Source organism: Lithobates pipiens, unplaced genomic scaffold, assembly GCF_037356315.1.
Source record: "Lithobates pipiens isolate NorthernLeopardFrog02 unplaced genomic scaffold, aLitPip1_a1.2 Scaffold_8, whole genome shotgun sequence".
NCBI classification, from domain to species: Eukaryota; Metazoa; Chordata; class Amphibia; order Anura; family Ranidae; genus Lithobates; species Lithobates pipiens.
The window spans coordinates 145717956-145739485 of record NW_027507903.1 but is presented as its reverse complement, the minus strand read 5'-3'; the positions used below and the strand labels follow the sequence as shown (position 1 = coordinate 145739485).

Sequence of the window (21530 nt, the reverse complement as noted above, 5' to 3'; positions counted from 1 at the left end):
GGCACACAGTAGAGGAGAGGAGTCCCAAAAGAGGAAGACCAGGGCTGCCCTGTGCAAAACTATTGAGCAGGCAGTCACTGCGGCTCTCTCTCCTTGTGCAGGGTGAATGATCTTGTACCCATCCTCCTCTTGCAGTTTTCTTGTTGCAGCTTGTGGACTGCTGGGTCCATCCCACAGCTCTGCTCTCTACACAGGCTATAAGCACCAGTGTGATGATGTCACCACTATTTTTACAAGGAAATACATATGCTTGCAAAACTATTTAGTGCACATAAGGTGGCTTTATATCCTTTATCCTATAAAAATCGTAAAAACACTTAAAACCACTTTTGCACTTATATGTGTTATACATTTTTTTAAGTTAAAATTCGTTGTTTTTTTTTTTGTTTTTTTTTTTAAAGTTGATCTTTGGAAATGTGTCTACCCACCCACTACATTTTACTCCTCACCCTCCTCTAATTACTGGGTTAAAAATAACAAAAGCTACTTAACGCTAAATGTACTGTGGTCATGTGATGTGCCACTTTCGAGTCCTTTTCCTCCCTTCTTTGAAGTTTAAGTAAACGCTTACTGTAGCGTTTAACGCGTTACCTTTTATGTTCCTGTCATACCTGTGATGTGATTTTAATGATTCAATAAAGATACCAAGCGGTGCGGCAATATTCCAGATGTGTGCATGTTACTGCTCCACTTCCTTCTATAGAGAATGTTTTTTTCAGGTATCCACATTATTTTCTGGGTGAAATTAACACTTCCTATTGCCATGGGACCCTCTCAAACTCCAGAAGACTGCAAAAGCAGGATGTCACCATGAGAGGACAGGTCAGCAGGGGCAGACGCTGCAGAACTGGATGACCTCTCCATTCATGGAAAAAAACTTCATCAGGGACACATTACAGTGGAGATAATAATAAAAAAAATAATATAAAGTTTTATAGCTATTTTTTGTAAATGGGTGGGAGGGAAATTGGCTGAGTTTTATATACAAAACCTGATGTTTTTACCCAACTAAAAAAAGGTTGTATTTGAACATCCAATTTAACAATATTGATAATATGAATAAAAATGTGTGTACCTGCAAAAGTGGCCTTTGGACTCCCAGGACTTTCATGGTATCAGCACTTGCCAGAATCTTCAAAGGATCTGACACCTTGGTGACTCCTTCAATTTCTTTGTTGATTTCAGCTAACACCTGATTGAGGAAGATGTTCTTGATGTACATCGTAAGAAATTCTCTCAAGGGGCATTGTTTAGTTTGTCCAAAGCCAATAGCATGTTCAATCTCTTGAATAAATCTAAAACAAAGAAAGACAAAAACTTAAAATCACATTTTCATTAACAATATTACTGTAAAGCTTAATGAACGGGGGAATTATATTGTACGTATATCACACCCACTGGCACATTAACCCCCCTGACGGTATTCCCGAGTCTGACTCGGGGTGGATTTTTTATACCAAGAGCGGTATCCCCGAGTCAGACTCGGGACAGCGTCGCTGAATCCAGGAGGAGGTTTACTTACCTTCTCCTTCGGATCCAGCGTTGTCTCCCCGCTGTACGAGCGAGCCGTGTCTCGCTTGATGCATCACACCGCCGATCTCCGTGCCCTGCGAGCGTTGCGACGCACGGGCACGGAGATCGGCGCCAAATTCAAAAAGTGAAACAAACAGTAAACATACAGTATAATGTAATCTTACAGATTACATTGCTGTATGTAAATATTTCACATCCCCGTTGTCCCTAGTGGTCTGTCCAGTGTCCTGCATGCAGTTTTATATAATAAAAACTGTTCTTTATGCCTGGAAACTGGAGATTGTCCATAGCAACCAAAACTGTCACTGTACATCAAAAATGATTTTAGACCAGCTAGAAAACAGCGATAATAAATTAGAATCACTCGCAGAATTGAGCGATAGTGATTTGTGGGGAGATCCGTCATCAAATACTGAAAAGTAATGACAGTGACAATTCTGCAACTGAGCAAATTTCAGTGTTTTTGATTTGATTACATTATTGAATAATTTTTATTATTGTTATATTATTATTTGGTACAATTATTTATAATTATTTATTATATTATAATTTATGATTTAATTTTTCAAACTTTATCATACCCGGGATGTCTGCTAGACTCTGGTTTGGACAGATTTAAGAGAGTTATTCCTAAGAATTGCAGGACTACAATATAAAACGCCAAATTTTCATGCAAAATAATGGTACCGCTTTTAGCACCTAAAATCCGAAATAATCGTACCGCCAGGGAGGTTAAAGAGGTCCGCCCACTGCTGCAAACACTAAAAGACAGCAGCTGCACATACTGCAGCTGCTGACTCTTAATAATCGGATACTTACCTTTCCTGGAGTCCAGCGATGTCAGCACCGCAGAGGAGGTTTCCATTAGCTGTCGGGTGCCTCCATTGTGAGTAAGAGAAGCCTACTGTACATGCGCGAGGCTCTGCTCCTCTCTCCAACTGGTTCAGTGGCTGGGGAAGGAGCCCAGACGGTGACGTCAATACCCGCAGCTGAGGCTCTCAGAAGTGGGAACAGGATAGCTGTATTAGACAGGTATCCTTCCCCCCCCCCCCCCCCCCCGAAAGGTGCCAAATGTAGCACCAGAGGGGGGAGGAGTACAACGAGCGATGTTGCATTTTTGGGTAGAACTCTGCTTTAAGCCATCTGTCTTGAGCTAACAACAAGAAATATTTGTTTCTGCAAACTGTGAAGATAATACACAAGAAACACGAATTTCACAAGTCAGCTTCCCTCTTTCAATTATACAGTAAAAAAGCAATACAACAGTGTCAGAGAACCAGGAGGGATTGTGACATGTATAACCTTTGGCCATGAATGTCAAGAAAAAAAAAAAGGTGTGAATTTTTCATTATGTAAGGCCATATACTGAGTGAATAAAACTATTTTCTCCACTCCAAATTAGCAAAGCTACCCCCATTTTTGCAGCAAAAAGTCTTCAGAAAAACAGTTCTTGCATGGAAGGAAATCCAAAAACATCTAGGAATTTCCAAGCAAACCTAATTTCATCAAAAAGTACCCAGCCTGCCTATAAGAAATAGCATAACGGGGGTATATTTATTGCAAGATACAGCTCAGATGGAACAAGCCTATCTTTTGAAATCTAGCAGAAATTTGCATTCATCATTTTTTATTTAAAATTTTTGCACAATTCAAACATTCTATTTTGCCTGGGTTTTCTTCCATGGTCATGAAATTGTGCCTTGAAAAAGTATTCACACCCCTTGAAATTTTCCACATTTTGTCATGTTACAACCAAAAATGTAAAGGTATTTTAATGGGATTGTAAGTGATAGACCAACACAAAGTGGCACATAATTGCTAAGTGGAAGGAAAAGGATAAATGCTTTTCAATTTTTTTTTACAAATAACCATCTGAAAAGTAAGGCATGCATTTGTATTCAGCCCCCTTTACTCTGATACCCCGTACTAAAATGTAGTGGAACCAATTGCCTTCAGAAGTTACCCAATTAGTAAATAAGTCCACCTGTGTGTAATTTAACTACTTAAGGACTGGGCCTATTTTTCAGACTTGGTGTTTACAAGGTAAATTTTTTTATTTTATTTTTGCTAGAATTTTTTTTTTTTTTTTTTCCAGAAACACTAGAGAATAAAATTGCGGTCATTGATTGCAATACTTAATGTCACACCATATTTGAGCAACGGACTTACAAGCACATTTTTTGGGGGGGAAAATACACATTTTTGAATTTAAAAAAAATTACAACAGTAAAGTTAACGCAATTTTTTTTATACTGTGAAAGATAATGTTATGCTGAGTAAATTGATATCAAACATGTCATGCTTCAAAATTCCACCCACTCGTGGAAGGGCGACAAACTTTGACCCTTGAAAAACTCCATAGTCAACGTTTAAAAATTTCTACAGGTTACCAGTTTTGAGTTACAGAGGAGGTCTACTGCTAGAATTTGTGCTCCCGCTCGAATGATTGTGGTGAAACCTCACATATGTGGTTTGAACACTGTTTTCATATGGGCGCGACTTATGTCTACATTTGCTTCTGTGACGAATCCGCCACAGAGATCCCTTTCACACTGGGGCATTTTCAGGCGCTTTAGCGTTAAAAAAAAGTGCATGTAAAGCGCTTGAAAGAAGCCTCATCTGCAATCCCAATGTGAAGTGCTTTAATAGCCCTTTCACACTGCCAGCCTTATTTTGGAGGGCTAGCGGGGCGCTTTTAACCCCTGCTAGTGGCCAAATAAAGGGTTAAAAGTGCCCACAAAGTGCTTCTGCCAAAAGCGCTTTGCAGGCGCTTCCCATTGATTTCAATGGGAAGGTGCGCTTTAAGAGTGGTGTTTTCACCGCTCCAAAAGTGCTGCAAAGAAGCTGCTTGCAGGACTTTTTTTTTACGCCCTGCCAGCGAGGCGCCTCAGTGTGAAAGCACTCGGGCTTAGATCAAAGCTTAGATCAAAGCATATTCCTGTGTTAGAATGGCCCACACCTAAATCCAATTGAGAATCTGTGGTAAGACTTGCACAAAATAATGTGCAAAAATGTCACTCTTTAGAGGTGCAAAGCTGGTAGAGACGTCCCCAAAAAGACTTGCAGCTGTAAGGTGGTTCTACAAAGTATTGACTCAGGGTGGTTGAATACAAATGTACGCCACACTTTTCAGATATATATTTGTAAAAAAAAAATTGAAAACCATTTATCATTTGCCTTTCACTTCACAATTATGTGCCACTTTGTGTTGGACTATCACATAACATCCCAATAAAATACATTTACATTTTTGGTTGTAACATGACAAAATGTGGAAAATTTCAAGGGGTGTGAATGCTTTTTCAAGGCACTGTATTTACAAGACAACAATAACGGCCTAAGAATTTGCCATCTATCTTATAACTGGATATACAGTCTTGTAAAAAAGTACATCTCAAGAAAATTGTTGATCTGTTTAACATATTTTAACAAGCAAAAAATAGATCTTCATTCAACAGTTCCAAAAGATAAAGATGATCTACTTGAATGAAAACATGAAAATTTCCATTTTTAATCATTTATACAACAGAAATAGCAATGGCTGTGAGGGCGTGATATGGAAAAAAATACATACACCCTTAGCCTCAGAAGCTTGGCCTCTTTTAGGAGAAATTACTTCTTGTAGGTGTAACTATTCACCAGCCTATAACATCAACTTTGTTATCACTGTCCAGTCAAATTAACTCCAGTTGCAAGATGTTGGTTGGTCCCAAAGTATAACTGTTATGAATACCATAATGTAATACAGATGGGTGTCACCATAACAGACTTTATTTCATGATTAGTGAATACTACATCAGAGAAAGAAAATGTAACAATAATCTAAAGTGTATTTAAGCCCAAGAACAATAATTATTGCATTTACACTATTCTGTGTGCATGTGGTGTTAATGGGCTCAAATAGTTCCCCTTCGTCTTGCACACTAAACTGCAGGGCATAGGGGTAAATCAATCACAAAGAAAATAATGGGTTTTCGATTTCACATGCATCTTTATGGATCAAAATGAACGTGTAAGGCCCTCAGTATATTGTAGCTTACCAGTTTCTAGGACTCATTAACATGGGCATTCTGAAGATTATGCTCGCACAAGGGCCAAGTTTGCCTGTAAGGAGATGCACAGGTGTTCTGTTTAACATGAGAGTCCATCCTATTTATGAATTAGAGAGTGAACATGGAGTGGTGGTGTGTGTCAATATTTTCCAAGGGCGATTCATGAGGAGCAGCATATTAATATTGAGCACTGAATAGTAGATTGTATACTTATGGGTCACATTTTAAAAAGAGACAGTATCATTTTGATCACTCCTTGAAGAGGAGGACTTTTATTTTGTGCAGTGATGACACTCAGCATGTTTTTCACGAAGGTGATTGTTGAGTATATATTACATTTTCAAGGCTAGTGGGCGCTGAACTTTGTTTGTTTGACTAATTTGTGTTAGAATAACACAAGCGATGTCTTGATATACAAGTAACGTCACATCACAACTGAGTATAACAGAGAAGAGAGGCGCCTCTAAGTGCAGCAATATGGTTACATTTAATGAAGGTACAACATTTAGCAACTCACATGGTTGATGATTACAACAGGCACATCTAAGTATGCAGGCATCCGGGGTAAAGCTGCCCACATAAACCATCCTCTGCAATGCCATCAACATCATCCTTTCCATGCTGTGCTCCACGAACAGTTCAAACCACGCTTTCAGATCGCTCTACTGCAGGGTAGTCTTCCTGGTCACAATTGCAGTCTTACAGCGGTGAGAGCCAGTTGTACGGGGGATGGTCTATGTGGACAGCTTTACCCCGGATGCTCACATACTGAGATGTGGCTCTTTTAATCATCAACCACGTCAGTTGCTAAATGTTGTAACTTCATTAAATGTAACCATATTGCTCCACTTAGAGGCACCTCTCTTCTCTTTTATACTCTAAAGCTCCTGCTGGATTTAGCTTTTAATCCACTTGTGGAGGCTTCCATTTGTGAAAGGGCATTTTATGGTTACACAACCTATCACAGTGCTATAATGTTTGTATATGGACCATAAACTGAAGGACTTATGAATAAATGGCCGTGGAATGAGTCATTTCAGTTTCCATTATTTCTTAGGAGGAAATTTGCTTTGATATACAAGTGCTTTGGATGACAAGCATGTTTCCGGAACAAGTTATGCTTCCAATCCAAGGTTTTACAGTATAGAGACTGCATATCTGCCCTCACATTTACCTTCATACTATTTCTGCAAAGCTTTGTAGAGCAACAATTAGAGTGGGAGCTTATGCACTGTAAATCTATCTGGCTCTAATGCTTTGAATTTTAGGCACTGGAGGAGGGGTTTGGGCAACTTACAAGAGAACAAAGCAAAAAGGACCTCAGAAAAAAAAAGACTAGTAGGTAAAACAGATGAAAAATTACTGGAGATTTGTGTTAACAGCATTATTCTTTTTTCCACACTTGTAGCTTTTTCTGTCCTGTGTTGTAATATATCTGAATTCCCTACAAACCTGTAGTAGTATACCCCTCTGAGGCTGTAGTAGCTATCCTCAGCCACTTTCATTTCCTGTATAAACGACTTCAACCAACGTCCTTAATCTCCTCTCCTGATCCATACAGTCTTTGGCCTGCCTCTCACAGCTATTAGCTTACTCTGCCATCAAGAACTTATATTCTTTGTCGTGTGTGGGTGTGATCTTTAGGGCCAATGTCAGTCACTGTAATGCTGTTCCAGAAGAATTATAAGAAAAAATAAATCTTTGACATCCTTTTAGACATGCATGTTCCTACTTGCTAGCCACTCGGTGATGTTGATTTTAAATGTGCAATCCGCTGATCAGTTGCCTGATTACACTCAGTGGCATGCAACTTCTAATGGGGTTCAGAGGCTATGTCTTTTTCATATAATGCTTGCCAAAACAGCAGTACAGAGGCTGGGAGCAGCCCCTCAAGGCAGGCAACATTTGCATAAACAAACCCAAGAGCCAGCCAGCGGCTTTGCAGGGCTCTTGATAGAAGATCTGAGGCAGAGTGCTGGGACATTTACTAATGCCTGCCAGCCGCTCCACAAAACTTGATCTTACTACATAGCAAAATTCAACAGAAAACCCCAGTGATGACTGGGGAAGAAGGTAAGAGAAAATGTATTATAGGCATACGTTACACTTCAGCCTCAACAGTTAATTAGCATATGTCTGGTTACACAGAGTAGAACTGCTGCAGACTTTTCCAGACAGCTCCAAGACAGTTGGGGTGTGGTGTTCTGAACATTCAGGATGAATTACACCTCCGATAGCTGTGTGTGCATGCTGAGTTAGGGCTGGGAATAGCTCTCCTCCAGTGAGATCTCGCTGTTTGTGCACAAATGCAGAATTCCACACTAGATGCACAGCTTCGTATCTTGCAGCCTCAGCACTCCAACTCCCAACAGCTGCCTTTATTATCCCTATTTACAAGTTATATCTCCCTGTAGTATTTCCTTGCATTATGATAGAAAGTTATGCAGCTCTACCCGGCTGTAAACAAACCAAGATTAGTTATAAACTCTTACAAATTAAGTAAACGGATTATAAATATGAAATAAACAGATATAAAGTAGTGCATGTACTAAATGAATGTTTTTCCCAAAATTAGAAATTGACAAAATAAAAGAATAAATGCAGGAAAAGAAAGGCATGTAACATTTGGTGTGCTATTGCCGACCAAAACAGAATTTTTGGATGAAGAAACATTCCAGAATAACCCATTTCTCCTGGGCTCTAAAGCGGGTATGTCAAATTCAAATGAAACAAAGTTGCGTATTGAACAGTATAACTCACGTTATTCATGTCTAAAAAAAAAAAAAAAAAATTCAAGCAGTTTTAGAATACCAGTGCTAACATATATACAAATCATTAGGGTGCATTATCACATTGTTGCAAAATTATTATTGCTTGTACAAAATTAACTCTAGTTCTCCTTCAAACGGGCGGCTGGGGATAGGACTGTAAAAACTGGCAGTTAAGCTGCAGTTTTATCACCTACCACGACACCCACCTAAAAGAGAACATATAGTCACTCAGGGTTGTACACATGACCAAAAAAAAAAAAAAAAGGCTTTCAGGCATTTTATATGTAAATATTGCACCTCAATGGTGAGGCAAGCATTTAGCTTGTTGTCGTGACACAGCCTAACTATACTAACAAATACTAACTATACTTAAACCTGCTTCCACCCTATTCTAAGCTCATACTAAATAACGGAAAGACATCAATTTTTACCCATTTTGAAGGCACTCTATTCCTGTCACATGATCTTTCTACCTGTCGGCTTCAGTGAAGAGATCACCAACAACAGCTGTAATGCCTATGCGGTGACATCATCCATGGACTTACGGTTGTCGAGCCTTCACACTGAAGCCGGTGCTGGGAGCCGAACATGTAACCAGACCAGAGTTCCCTCAGAATAGGTAAGGATAGACACCTTTATTTTACAGGATAGTTAGAATAGGCTTAGAATGGAGATGGGAGCAGGTCTAAGTATAGTTCATATCTGTCTGATCCTACACATTAAATGGGTGTGTTTGTACTCTGAATGGCTAAAGCCTTATTGTAGAGTAACATAGGGAAGAACAGCCTTAATGAACAATAGAACAGTGTGAGCATCATTCAGTTTAAATCAACATGGCCCAAAAACATTAGTTTTATTTGTCTGTGCCAGATCATTGCTATATATAGTTAGAAACTGTCGCTAATATTAGTAATCTAAGGGACCAGAGAATAAATGTTGCCTAAAAAGCTAGATTTTTACATATAACTTAAAGCGGGGTTCCACCCTAAAGTGGAACCTCCGCTGATCGGAACCCTCCCCCCCTCCGGTGTCACAATTGGCACCTTTCAGGGGGGAGGGGGGTGGAGATACCTGTCAAGGCAGGTATTTACACCCACTTCCGGGCATAGACTCCCGTGGGAGTCTACGCCATTCCCTGTCCTGCTCCGCTGTCTGCTGGGACACACACGGGTCTCAGAGACAGCGCGGACAATTCCTATTGCGCTGCGCGACTCGTGCATGCGCAGTAGGGAACCGGGAAGTGAAGCCGATTCGCTTCCCTTCCCGATTCCCTCACCTAGAATGGTGGCGGCAGCAGCCGAGAGCCGAGCGATCGTTGGGCCTCGGCTGCCGGCATCGCTGGAACCCCGGGACAGGTGAGTGTCCATTTATTAAAAGTCAGCAGCTGTAGTATTTATAGCTGCTGGCTTTTAATATTTTTTTTGTAGGTGGAATCCCTCTTTAATAACTGATGGGGATGATGATAAGGCTGCAAATGTGCAAATAATATTTGTCTATTTTCTGACAGCTTGAAGATTACTGGGGGTCTATGAGAGCAATGTTGTGTCTGCATGTGTTCCCACTACTGACAAGTCTGTCATGCTAAGACCCGTTTCACACCGCCGAGCCTATAGCGTCGGAGGTAAGACGCTGCTATTTTTAGCTGCGTTTTACCGTTGGATTTGCAGCGCATTTCGGGTACTAGCGGGGCGCTTTTACCCCCGCTAACGGCCGAGAATGGGTTAAAACCGCCCACAATGGCAGCGTTTTGCCGTCGGTAATACAGCGCTGCCCCATTGATTTCAATGGGGAGCAGCGGTGGAGGAGCAGTAAACACACCTCCCTTTCACCGCTCCAAAGAAGTTGCTGGCAGGACTTTTCCTGATGTCCTGCCAGCGCAACGCTCCGGTGTGAAAGCCCTTGGGGCTTACACACTGGAGACAAAGTAGCAGCAGATTGAGGGCGGATTGCAGATGCTATTTCTAACGCTATAGCCTGCAAAACGCCCCCGGTGTGAAAGGGGTCTTGGATAAAAAAAGCAGGCACAGAAATTACCAATTTTTATAAAATCTTTGCACATATATCCATCTCCCCCAACCCCCCCCCCCCCCCCCCCAGTACTTTTTTAATTTTTTACCAGTTACCGTATTTATCGGCGTATAACACGCACTTTTTTCCCATTAAAATGATGGGAAAAATGGAAGGTGCGTGTTATTTCAGTCACCCAGCCCGTGTTATTTCAGCCGCCCAGAGCCCTTCTCGCGGCTTTCGGCTGCTCTCGGACCTTCTCGGCGGCTTTCGGCCGCTCTCGGACCTGCGAGTCTCTGCTGGTCCCCACTGTGTCCTGGGACCTGTGTGTTTCCCAGAACATAACGGGGGTGGGGCATCTGCGGCGGTCTGTCCCGGAAGTGGGTGCAGTTACCTGGATTATCCAGGTAACTGCACCCCCCTGAAAGGTGCCGATTGTGGCACCGGAGGGGGGAGGGATCAGATGAGCGCAACTTCCACTTTAGGGTGGAGAACCGCTTTAAGGTGCAAAAACACGAACCTTTACAACCCCTTTAATATTGCTTTAATGCATATCAGTTGTTTACATCTTTCCAAAAAACAGCAAAGTGGAGGGAAAACAAATAAAGGAGCCAGTATATGGTCATGAAAATGCAGAAAACAGGATACGGTCGTCTGGATAATAATGAGCCTGAATTCATTTAATGGCACAATGTATTTTTTTGCATGGTAAATGATCCCCCAGTGGCTGCTTAGGGTTTGTATAAACTGCAAGGTAAGTCAGTGTGTAATGACTTTCCTCTTTGGTCTGAAAGTCAGTACACAGAATTGGTAAATAACAAAATGTGGGTGGGCCGAATCTTACTTGCCCTCTTTCAACTTCTGTGTAAGCAACACACGCTTCTGGGAGCGTGGACTTCATTATTATCAGATTAGTTATGCTACAGTTGCCTGCGCTTCTGCCGGCTTATTTCAATCAGATAATAACGGTATAATAACTGGCTTTGTGTCTGTCAATCCAATTACTTCCTACTTTGTATGTGTCGACATTCTATTAAAATCTGCAGACACATGTCAGGCTTTATTATTACCATCAGATTGTATAATTAGCTTCCATGCTGGAAAAGCTGATCAATGGATCTTAGTTTGTCAATTCTTTTTGTAAAGTAAACAAAGTAAGTTCAGAAATATTTATTAATGCATAAAACAGGTCTTTGGTCACACTGGCATTACCAACCTGTCACACTATGCACTTATAGGACATGTCTAAGCGCAATTAAACGCATATGATTTGCATTGTGTCTTGGTGCATTCAGTTTAGCTGTATTTAGAGAAAATACAATTTTGTGTATCCAAGGTCAGACTAAACACCCAAGAACAAGTCTATACCCATGTAAACGTGTGCAAAGGCAAATGCATGTGACCTGGGGAACTAAAAATGTGTTTACACTTCTCATATCATTTCTCTTGAGGCTTGTGTAAATGTAGCCCAAGGGCCAGTTCACACCACATGCAGTCCAGTGCGTTTTTTTTTCTGCTTCAAAAACGCATGGAAAGTAGGTTATATGGTTTTCAATGGCATAGTTCACACCAGTGCGGTCAGTTCCAGTGCGTTCCAGTTCCAGAAAAAAAAGTAGAACACGCAGAATTTTTTCTGCACTGGACTGTACTGGAACGCTGTAAAACGCATCAAAAACGCACCGGAACGCACCTAAATACACCAAAAAACGCACGGCAACACACTTGTCCTTATTTAAGGTTAAGAAAAAAGAGGGGTAAAAAAAAAAGCACTGGACTGCATCGAAAACACATCAAAAAACGCATCAAAAATGCAATGGAACGCATCAAAAACGCGCATGCAGAAAAGCACCTGGAACGCACCCGGACTGCGTTTTTATGGTGTGAACTGGCCCTAAGAAAGAGATCTATTTTCACAGCACTGAAGCGCCTAAAGAGTTATTGGGATTTCTGATTCTGCAAATTTAAAATAGGACTCCAGTTTTCAATGCACTTTAACCACATCAATACTGGGCACTTAAACACCTTCCTGCCCAGACCAATTTTGAGCTTTCAGCGCTGTCGCACTTTGAATGACAATTGCGCAGTCATGCTACACTGTACCCAAATGACATTTTTATCATTTTTTTCCCACAAATAGAGCTTTCTTTTGGTGGTATTTGATCACCTCTACGGTTTTTATTTTTTGCTCTACAAATAAAAAAATACCGAAAATTTTGAAAAAAAAATGTTTTTTTTGTTTCAGTTTCAAAACTTTGTAAATAAGTACGTTTTCTCCTTCACTGATGGGCACTGATGGGGCTACACTGATGGGCACTGATAAGGCGGCACTGATGGGCACCAATGTGGTACCAATGAAGTGGCACTGATAGGCGGCACTGATGGGCGACACGGACGGACACTGATAGGTGGCACAAATTGGCACGGATGGGCGGCACGGATGGGCGGCACAGATGGGCGGCACAGATGGGCGGCACAGATGGGCGGCACAGATGGGCGGCACAGATGGGCGGCACAGATGGGCGGCACAGATGGGCGGCACAGATGGGCGGCACAGATGGGCGGCACAGATGGGCGGCACAGATGGGCGGCACAGATGGGCGGCACAGATGGGCGGCACAGATGGGCATGGATAGGCGGCACAGGTGGTCACTGATAGGCGGCACAGGTGGTCACTGATAGGCGGCACAGGTGGGCACTGATAGGCGGCACAGGTGGGCACTCATAGGCGGCACAGGTGGGCACTCATAGGCGGCACAGGTGGGCACTCATAGGCGGCACAGGTGGGCACTCATAGGCGGCACAGGTGGGCACTCATAGGCGGCACAGGTGGGCACTCATAGGCGGCACAGGTGGGCACTCATAGGCGGCACAGGTGGGCACTCATAGGCGGCACAGGTGGGCACTCATAGGCGGCACAGGTGGGCACTCATAGGCGGCACAGGTGGGCACTCATAGGCGGCATTGGTGTTATACTATAGTAATGGGTGCCAATCAGTGCCAAACAATAATGCATGCCAATCAGTGATGCCCATTGTGGGCACTGATTGGCATCCATTATGGGCACTGATTGGCACCCATTGTGCTGACTGGCATCCCTGGTGGTCTAGGGAGGATTACCTTTTCCCTGGTGGTCTGGTGGCGTCCCTGGTGGTCCAGTGTGGGCATCCTCGGGGGGGCTGTGCTGATAATCGATCAGCACAGACCCCCCCTGTCAGAGGAGCAGCCGATCGGCTCTCCTCTACTCGCGTCTGACAGACGCGAGTGAGGGAAAGCCGATCACCGGCTCTTCCCATTTACACTGTGATCAGCCATGATTGGACACGGCTGATCACGTGGTAGAGTCTCCGTTGGAGACTCTTTACCGAGATCGTAGTTGCCGGGTGTCAGACTGACACCCCGCAAAAAACGATCGCCGCGATGCGCGCCCCCGGGGGCGGGCAGCGGCTCATAATCCTGATCACGTCATATGACGTCCGGTCAGGATTATGCAACCACTTTGCAGCCGTCAATTGCCTATAGGGCGGGCGGCAAGTGGTTAAATACTGTATTTATCAGCGTATAACACGCACTTTATCTCCTTAAAATCAGGGGGAAATCGTATGTGCGCGTTATACACCGATCCCTGCTGATTCTGAGGGAAGAGGCGCAAGCGCCGCTGAATTACATAGAGCCGCGATCTTCTGAGTACCCGGCAATCACAGCTATGCCTCCCGGCCCTGCATTGGGCCACTGTTCTGTCTATCATATGGGCATGGCCAGGAGGCGTGGCTGTGAGTGACGGAGTGCAGGGTACACAGCTGATTGCGGCTCTGTGTAATTCAGCGGTGCTCACTCCTCCTCTTCCCTCGTAGACAGCAGGGATAATCCAACACTGGCGAGGCTGCAACGATGGGAGAGGTGAGGCTGCAGATAGGCACTGAACAGGCTGCATCGTTGGTCAATTTAATGGCTGCAGATGGGCACTGAAAAGGCTGCATTTTTGGTCAATTTAATGGCTGCAGATGGGCACTGAACAGGCTGCATTGTTGGCCAATTTAATGGCTGCAGATGGGCACTGAACAGGCTGCATTGTTGGTCAATTTAATGGCTGCAGATGGGCACTGAACAGGGTGCATTGATGGGCAATTTAGAGGCTGCAGATGGGCACTGAGCAGGGTGCATAGATGGGCAATTTAGAGCCTGCATAAATGGTAGGGATCAACCGATTATCGCTGCTGCCGATATTCACTATTTTAGAAGTATCGGTCATAAACGTACCAGATCTTACCGATATTGCTTCAAGGGGTTTGCATGCATCACACCAGTACCGTTCTTTAAAGTGGACGGTTAGCTTTATTGTAATAACTGATGAGGCTCAGCAGCCGCTTGGCTGTTATTACAAGCAGCAGGAGGTGTGCTCCCCCCTCCGCTGCCTTCTGCTACCCGCCCGTTCGACCTGGAGGCCAGGGCAACCAGTCGGTACGTCCCCCGGCTGGCCGAAGACCCAAACAAAGCAGATGCTTCATTTGGGTCTCAGATCTAGTAACCAGGAAGCGATTTCATGACATCACTTCCTGGATTACTGGCATCATAAGGCGTCAGTTTTATAAAATAGAAAGTATTCAAAAACGCCGATCTTGACATATTGAACACTTTCAAGTGCAAAGGAGGGGTTTGAGGTCTTATAGACTCCCGATCCCTCCATAAAGAGTACCGGACAGTGATAACAAAAAAAAAAAAAGAAAAAGGACATTGTAAAAATAAAATTATTAAATGTACGGAATATCGGCAGAGAATATCGGCTATCGGCCTCAGAGGTGGCCAAAATATCAGTGTCGTATAGGCACGAAAAAATCAGTTGATTCCTAATAAATGGATAAATGGTGCGCTTATTCAAACCATTGTAATATTGGTAACACCAGTTAATAACATAACTTATGCAGATATTTAAAAAAAAATCAAATAGATATTACATTAATAAACATTCCACCAAATGTTCATAAATCCATAGAATGTCTATATACAGTGAAATATTGCAAAAAAGACAATCAAAATTTTCTGATTTTGATTGTCTTTGTTTGCAATATTTCACTGGATGTGAACATTCTATGAATTTATGAATGTTTGAGCGAAAGTTTATTATGTAATATCCATTTGATTTTTGTTTAACTCATTCAATACAGGGCATTTTCACCCCCTTCCTGCCCAGGCCAATTTTCAGCTTTCAGCACTAACATTTTGAATGACAACATAGTACTCAAATTAAATTTTTAAAATTTTTTCCCCAGAAATGGAGCATTCTTTTGGTGGTATTTGATCACCTCTGCGGGTTTTTTTGCGCTATAAACAAAAGAAAGAGTGACAAGCTTGAAAAAAAAAAACATAATATTTTTTACTTTTTTGTTATAATAAATATCCCAAATGTAATAAACAAAAACAAATTTTTCCTCATTTTAGGCCGATATGCATTCTTCAACATTATTTTGGTTAAAAAAAAAATTGCAATAAGCATAAATTGATTGGTTTGGACCAAAGTTATAGTGCCTACAAAATAGGTTATTGATTTCTGGCATTTTTTTTATTATAATATATTTTTTTTTTTTTTACTAGTAATGGCAGTGATCTACGATTTTTATCCTGATTGTGACATTGTGACGGATAGTCACTATTTATCACCACCCATTGGTAAGCGCACCATTTATGCACAACTGATATCCGGTCAAACAACTGGAGTCACCTGTACAGGAAAAATATATGGACCTTGCCGTTCCATGAGGGATATAGGAAATAAGACAAAAGTGACTATGAAGGCACAGAAGGCCTGGGGAAGGAGTATGGTAGAAAGCACTTGAGCTGAATAGAAAAAATAAGCTTCCCATACATTGTAAGGTTTCAAACACTTTGGAAAACATAATTTTAAACAAGAAAGATACAATTTTAAAGAGGGAGCTTTAGTGAACAGGGGTTACATTTGAGCTGCACGATTCTAGATAAAATGAGAATCACAATTTTTTGCTTAGAATAAAGATCACAATTCTTGCAGCGTAACATCGTCTTCCACATTATACAAAAAAAATGGGGCTAACTTTACGAATTTTTTTTTTTTTATTATTCACTGAAGTGTATTTTTTTCCAAAAAATTGTGTTTGAAAGACTGCTGCACAAATATAATGCGACATAAAATATTGCAACATTGAGCTGTGGAGGGGGTGAAGCGGCCGTCTCAGGCTCTCCGCGGCTCACTGAGAGGCTGAGACGGGTGTCAGTCCAAGCACCTGGCAGATCCAGACCTTATTGTCACGATGATGTGGTGCCTGGACTGATATCCGTGACGTCAGCAGAGAGTGGACTTCAGCCCGCTCTCTGCTAAAAACGGGTCACAGGTGTGCAAAATGAATTGCCCTCCCAGTGATTCATAGGAGAAGCCCAGCCAAACGAGCTAGGTTAAACTGCCCTTAGCTACCGACCACAGTTGATCCCTTTTATCTAAAAGAACCGAGAGATACATTGTATCTCTTCTCCATCTCCCAGCACTGAGGAATGGATATAAACAATTGTCTGCTTTTTTTTTTTTTTTACAGCTCGGCTCTACACTGTTTACATAGAATTGCAGAAACAGACGGTTAGCTTTGTGAGGAGGGTTGAATCGAGATTGTGATCTTTTAACAATTAATCGTGCAGCCTTAGTTTACATCATTATTTTCTAAACCTCTGGCTATGTACAGTAGTTCTAAGTACCGGAAACCTCTTGACAAATTTCCAGGAACCAGTCCAAACTAAGTGTTAAGGATTTTGGTCACAGTGTGTCTTGCCCACCTACCAGACACTTTATATGTGTCTCTCTGGCACACCTCAATAGCTCCTTTCCCATAGATGCCCATAATATACTATGTGATTCTTGCATTGGCACGGTGTAAAGCCTGATTGTCATGCAGTTCTCACACAGCCAGTACTGAGCACACAGTGGTGCTGAAATGCACAATTGAGGATCATGCTGAATGAATGACTAATTAGAGACATCTGAATACAGAGTAGCAGCAGTTCACACATTCAGTCCATAAGCCAGCGGCAGATGTTTTATGGTGGGGTCACTTGTCAGAGTGCATAATTATTTGGCAAATGAGAATGATTTAGTTAACATGCACAAGAAAATCATTAAAAATGCAGATCAATCTCTAGTGAGGTTGTAAAAGACAAGTTCAATTGCAACCTCTTCTATAATCTAGTTATGCTGATCTAGATGAAGGCATAAAGACTAACGCTGATCAGGCTGCTAATGGTTTTACCTCATAATACAAAAATAAAATAAGGTCGTCTGGAATTTCTCCTTCTAGGCTGCAAGTGGCCTGGTCTACAACGGACTTCTTTTAGACCTTTGTGGTTCATTACAGTGTATGAGAAGATGTTTTTTTTCTTGCATTAAGGCTCGGTTCACACTGCTGCGGTGTCCGAGATCGGATGTGATTCGCACCAAACTACAGTGCAAATCACATGCGATCTCTGTGCAATGCGATTTCAGACATACAGATAGTATGGCTGAATTTGCATCGCATTTGGCCCAAACTCGTACAGGACCCTTTTTTTGGTCCATACGATCCAATTTCTGTCCGAGTTTGCAGATCGCACTGAGATCTGCAAACTGATTTGGAGGTGTCATTAACTTTTAATTGACACTCCCAGCAGTTCGCATAGGGCCGTGTGAACTGCCGGCGGGAGACATGTGATGTTATACACCACACTTTTTCTTAAGACTATTAACCGATTAATCGACTAATCAAAACAATAATCGGCCAACTAATCGATTATGAAAATAATCGTTCGTTGCAGCCCTACTTCAGTTGCAGACAGTGGTTGGTAAGCTCACTCATCTGAGGATGGGGGCTCAGGCATTGGCACCTTTCATTCGTGGTGTATCTGCTGACTGCTGGGCTTCATATTTCCCGCTCCACAAACCCCTTTTCTGAGGCACAGGGGATTGGCGTGTGGATGGTCAGACACTCTCGGTGTGGGTGAGAGTGTCACAGACACCTGGCTTAGACAATTGCAGCTAGTTTTAAAGGCAGTTGGCAATTCTGGTGATTAGGGTGTGCCCAGGCACACTTGGCTCATGTGATCGCTATGTACTCAGTCTAGTATAAATAATGTGTCTGGGTTCCAGACCATCTGAAAACTGGACATATGATTCAAAACCTAGACTGTTCAGGTGAATCTCAGATGGGAGGCAACCCTACGTGCCATATTTATCTCAGAAGCAGGCAATTCTCTAAAAAATGCACATTAATTACCGTATATACTCGAGTATAAGCCGAGATTTTCAGCCTCTTTTTTGAGGCTGAAAGTGCCCCCCTCGGCTTATACTCGAGTCATCGCTGTCTGCCTGCTCGATCAGCGTGTCGAGCAGACAGACAGCGGCCATTCTATAATTCAAAAGCCGCGCCTCCGGCTCCGCCTTCGCCTGTGATAGGCGGAACACTGAATTTCCCAGCAGCCTGTGTTCCGCCTATCACCGACATCGTCTCATCCTCGTACTACGGACGAGGATGAGACGATGTCCGTGATAGGCGGAACACAGGCTGCTGGGAAATTGTGTTCCGCCCATCACAGACAGGGAGGCGCGGCATTTCAACAGGGGAATGGGCGCCGACGAAGAGCGGTGATCCTGGGACGGGACCGGACGGAGGCTCGGCTCGGGACGGGACGGGACCGGACGGAGTCTCGGGACGGGACGGGACGGGACCGGACGGAGGCTCGGGACGGGACGGGACCGGACGGAGGCTCGGGACGGGACGGGACCGGACGGAGGCTCGGGACGGGACGGGACCGGACGGAGGCTCGGGACGGGACGGGACCGGACGGAGGCTCGGGACCGGACGGAGGCTCAGGACACAGGTAGGCTGGACACACAAGGCCACACACACACACACACACACACACACACACGGATGGACACACACACACACAGGGATGGATGGATGGATGGACACACACACAGGGATGGATGGATGGATGGACACACACACACACAGGGATGGATGGATGGATGGACACACACACAGGGATGGATGGATGGATGGATGGACACACACACACAGGGATGGATGGACACACACACACACAGGGATGGATGGATGGATGGACACACACACAGGGATGGACAGGCATATCTCACCCTCGGCTTATACACGAGTCAATAGGTTTCCCAGTTTTTTGAGGGGTAAATTGGGGGCCTCGGCTTATACTCGGGTCGGCCTATACTCGAGTATATACGGTACTGCATGTGTATTGTGCTTGTATTTATTCATACCACTACAAGATGTGACTATTCCAACTCAGAGATGCTGGTTGTCAGGGAGCCAGCACTGGCTGGCATCCTAACTACCAGTGACACATCCCTGCCATTCTCATTCAGCTGTCAGCTTGGGAATCCTGGCTAAAACATGAATCTAAACAAAGGAGCCGGAATTTTAAAAACATTTAGGACCAGTTCACACCAGACGCAGTTCTGTTCAGTTCTGTGTGCTTTTTTTATCCGCTAAAAATGCATGCACAGTGTTTTCCATGTTTTCCATGTATTCCAATGGCTCTAGTTCACACCATGCAGTCAGTTTCTGGTCAGTTTCTGGTGCAGAAACTGACCGGAAATGACTGTATTGGTGCAGAAAAAACAGAACTGCAGGGAACTGCATCTGGTGTGAACTGGCCCTAAAAAAAATGTCTTGGGGTTGCCCCATAAGCCATACCAGACCTTTTTCTGAGCATGTAGCCTGGCAAGGAAAAGGGGAGGGGGTGAGAGTGCGCTTTTCCAAACCATACAAAGCCAAATGCCCTCAGCATTGGGAGCATCTTGTCCACATGTTGATGCTGTGGCCTGCTATGGTTGGTGGGGGCGGCACTCTCGTCCCCCTCTCCCACCTTCCTGGCCTACCAGGATGCATGCTCAGAAAACAAAATGTTGCAGGGACTTTGTTTTGTCTAAACAAATAGGCTGCCTTAATGAACTTACTTTAGGCTAGGTTCATACTGCTGCGATGCGAAAAAAAAAAAAAGGAGCATGTATGCCCATCATTTGAAGTGGGTGGATGCAGGGCGGTATTCTAATGGTGAGCATACCCACCGATCTCTTTTTTTCATTCAGCCCACAGGCTGCATAAAAAAAAAAAAAGAATACACTATAAGCCCAATAAGGACCAGCGGCGCACTGGTATTAAGTAGATATGAGTGGTTATACTGGAATGATGCCTGCAGGTTTAGGCATCATCTTGGTATCATTTTTTCAGCTGGCGGTCTGCTTCCATGTAAAAGCAATCCTAGTAGCTAATTAGCCGCTAGACTGTTTTTACAAGCAGTGGAAGGGAATTTTGCCCTCCCTCCCTGCCATCTTCCATGGTTTTCTTGGGCTCTCCTGTCCCTCCGGGGAACCCGAGAATGCAGCCGGTGGGTCTGCCAGCTGACCATAGAGCTGATCGAAGACAGGAATGGCTCCAATCATCTCTATGGCCTAAAAAAACAGAAGTTAAAAGAATTGTACTTTGGGTTCGCTGGATATAAACAGCGCCATTGGTTAATTGGGAAAGCATCTTATTACACTGATCTTAGTGTGGTCAGATACTTTGAGGGCAGAGTCTAATAGACCCCAATTTTTTTTCAAAAAAATAAATAAAAAATGATTACCTGTCACTATATATTGCTACCATAGGGGATATGTACATTCCCTGTGATAACAATTACTAAAAAATAATTAACCACATCAATACAGTGCACTTACATCCCCTTCCTGACCAGACCAATTTTCAGCTTTCAGCGCTCTCACAGTTTGAATAACAATTACTCAGTCATCCAACACTGTACCCATATGAAACTTGCGTCCTTTTTTCCACACAAATAGAGCTTTCTTTTAGTGGTATTTAATCACTAGTGTTTTTTTTATTTTTTGTGCTATAAATAAAATAAAACGTAAATTTTGTGAAAAAAATGTCTTTTTCTTTGTTTCTGTCATAAATTTTTGCTAATTAGTAATTTTTCTTCATAAATTTTGGCCAAAATGTATACTGTTACCTATCTTTGGTAAAAAATAACCCACATTAGTGTATATTATTTGGTCTTTGTGAAAGTTATAGAGTCTACAAACTATGGTGCCAGTCGCTGAAAATTGATCACTTCTGATCAGGCCTTCAGTACATCAGGTGTA

The 21530-nt window shown here is 43.0% G+C and overlaps 1 protein-coding gene across 1 annotated transcript in view; it reads right to left on the bottom strand.

Annotated features, from left to right (window-relative positions):
• EXOC4 (exocyst complex component 4) overlaps positions 1-21530 on the bottom strand; it is a 716245-nt gene that overhangs the window by 279094 nt on the left and 415621 nt on the right. The window contains exon 11 of the mRNA XM_077471880.1: positions 1076-1295. Coding sequence (XP_077328006.1) covers positions 1076-1295 — 220 coding nt within the window. The remainder of the gene's footprint in view (positions 1-1075; positions 1296-21530) is intronic.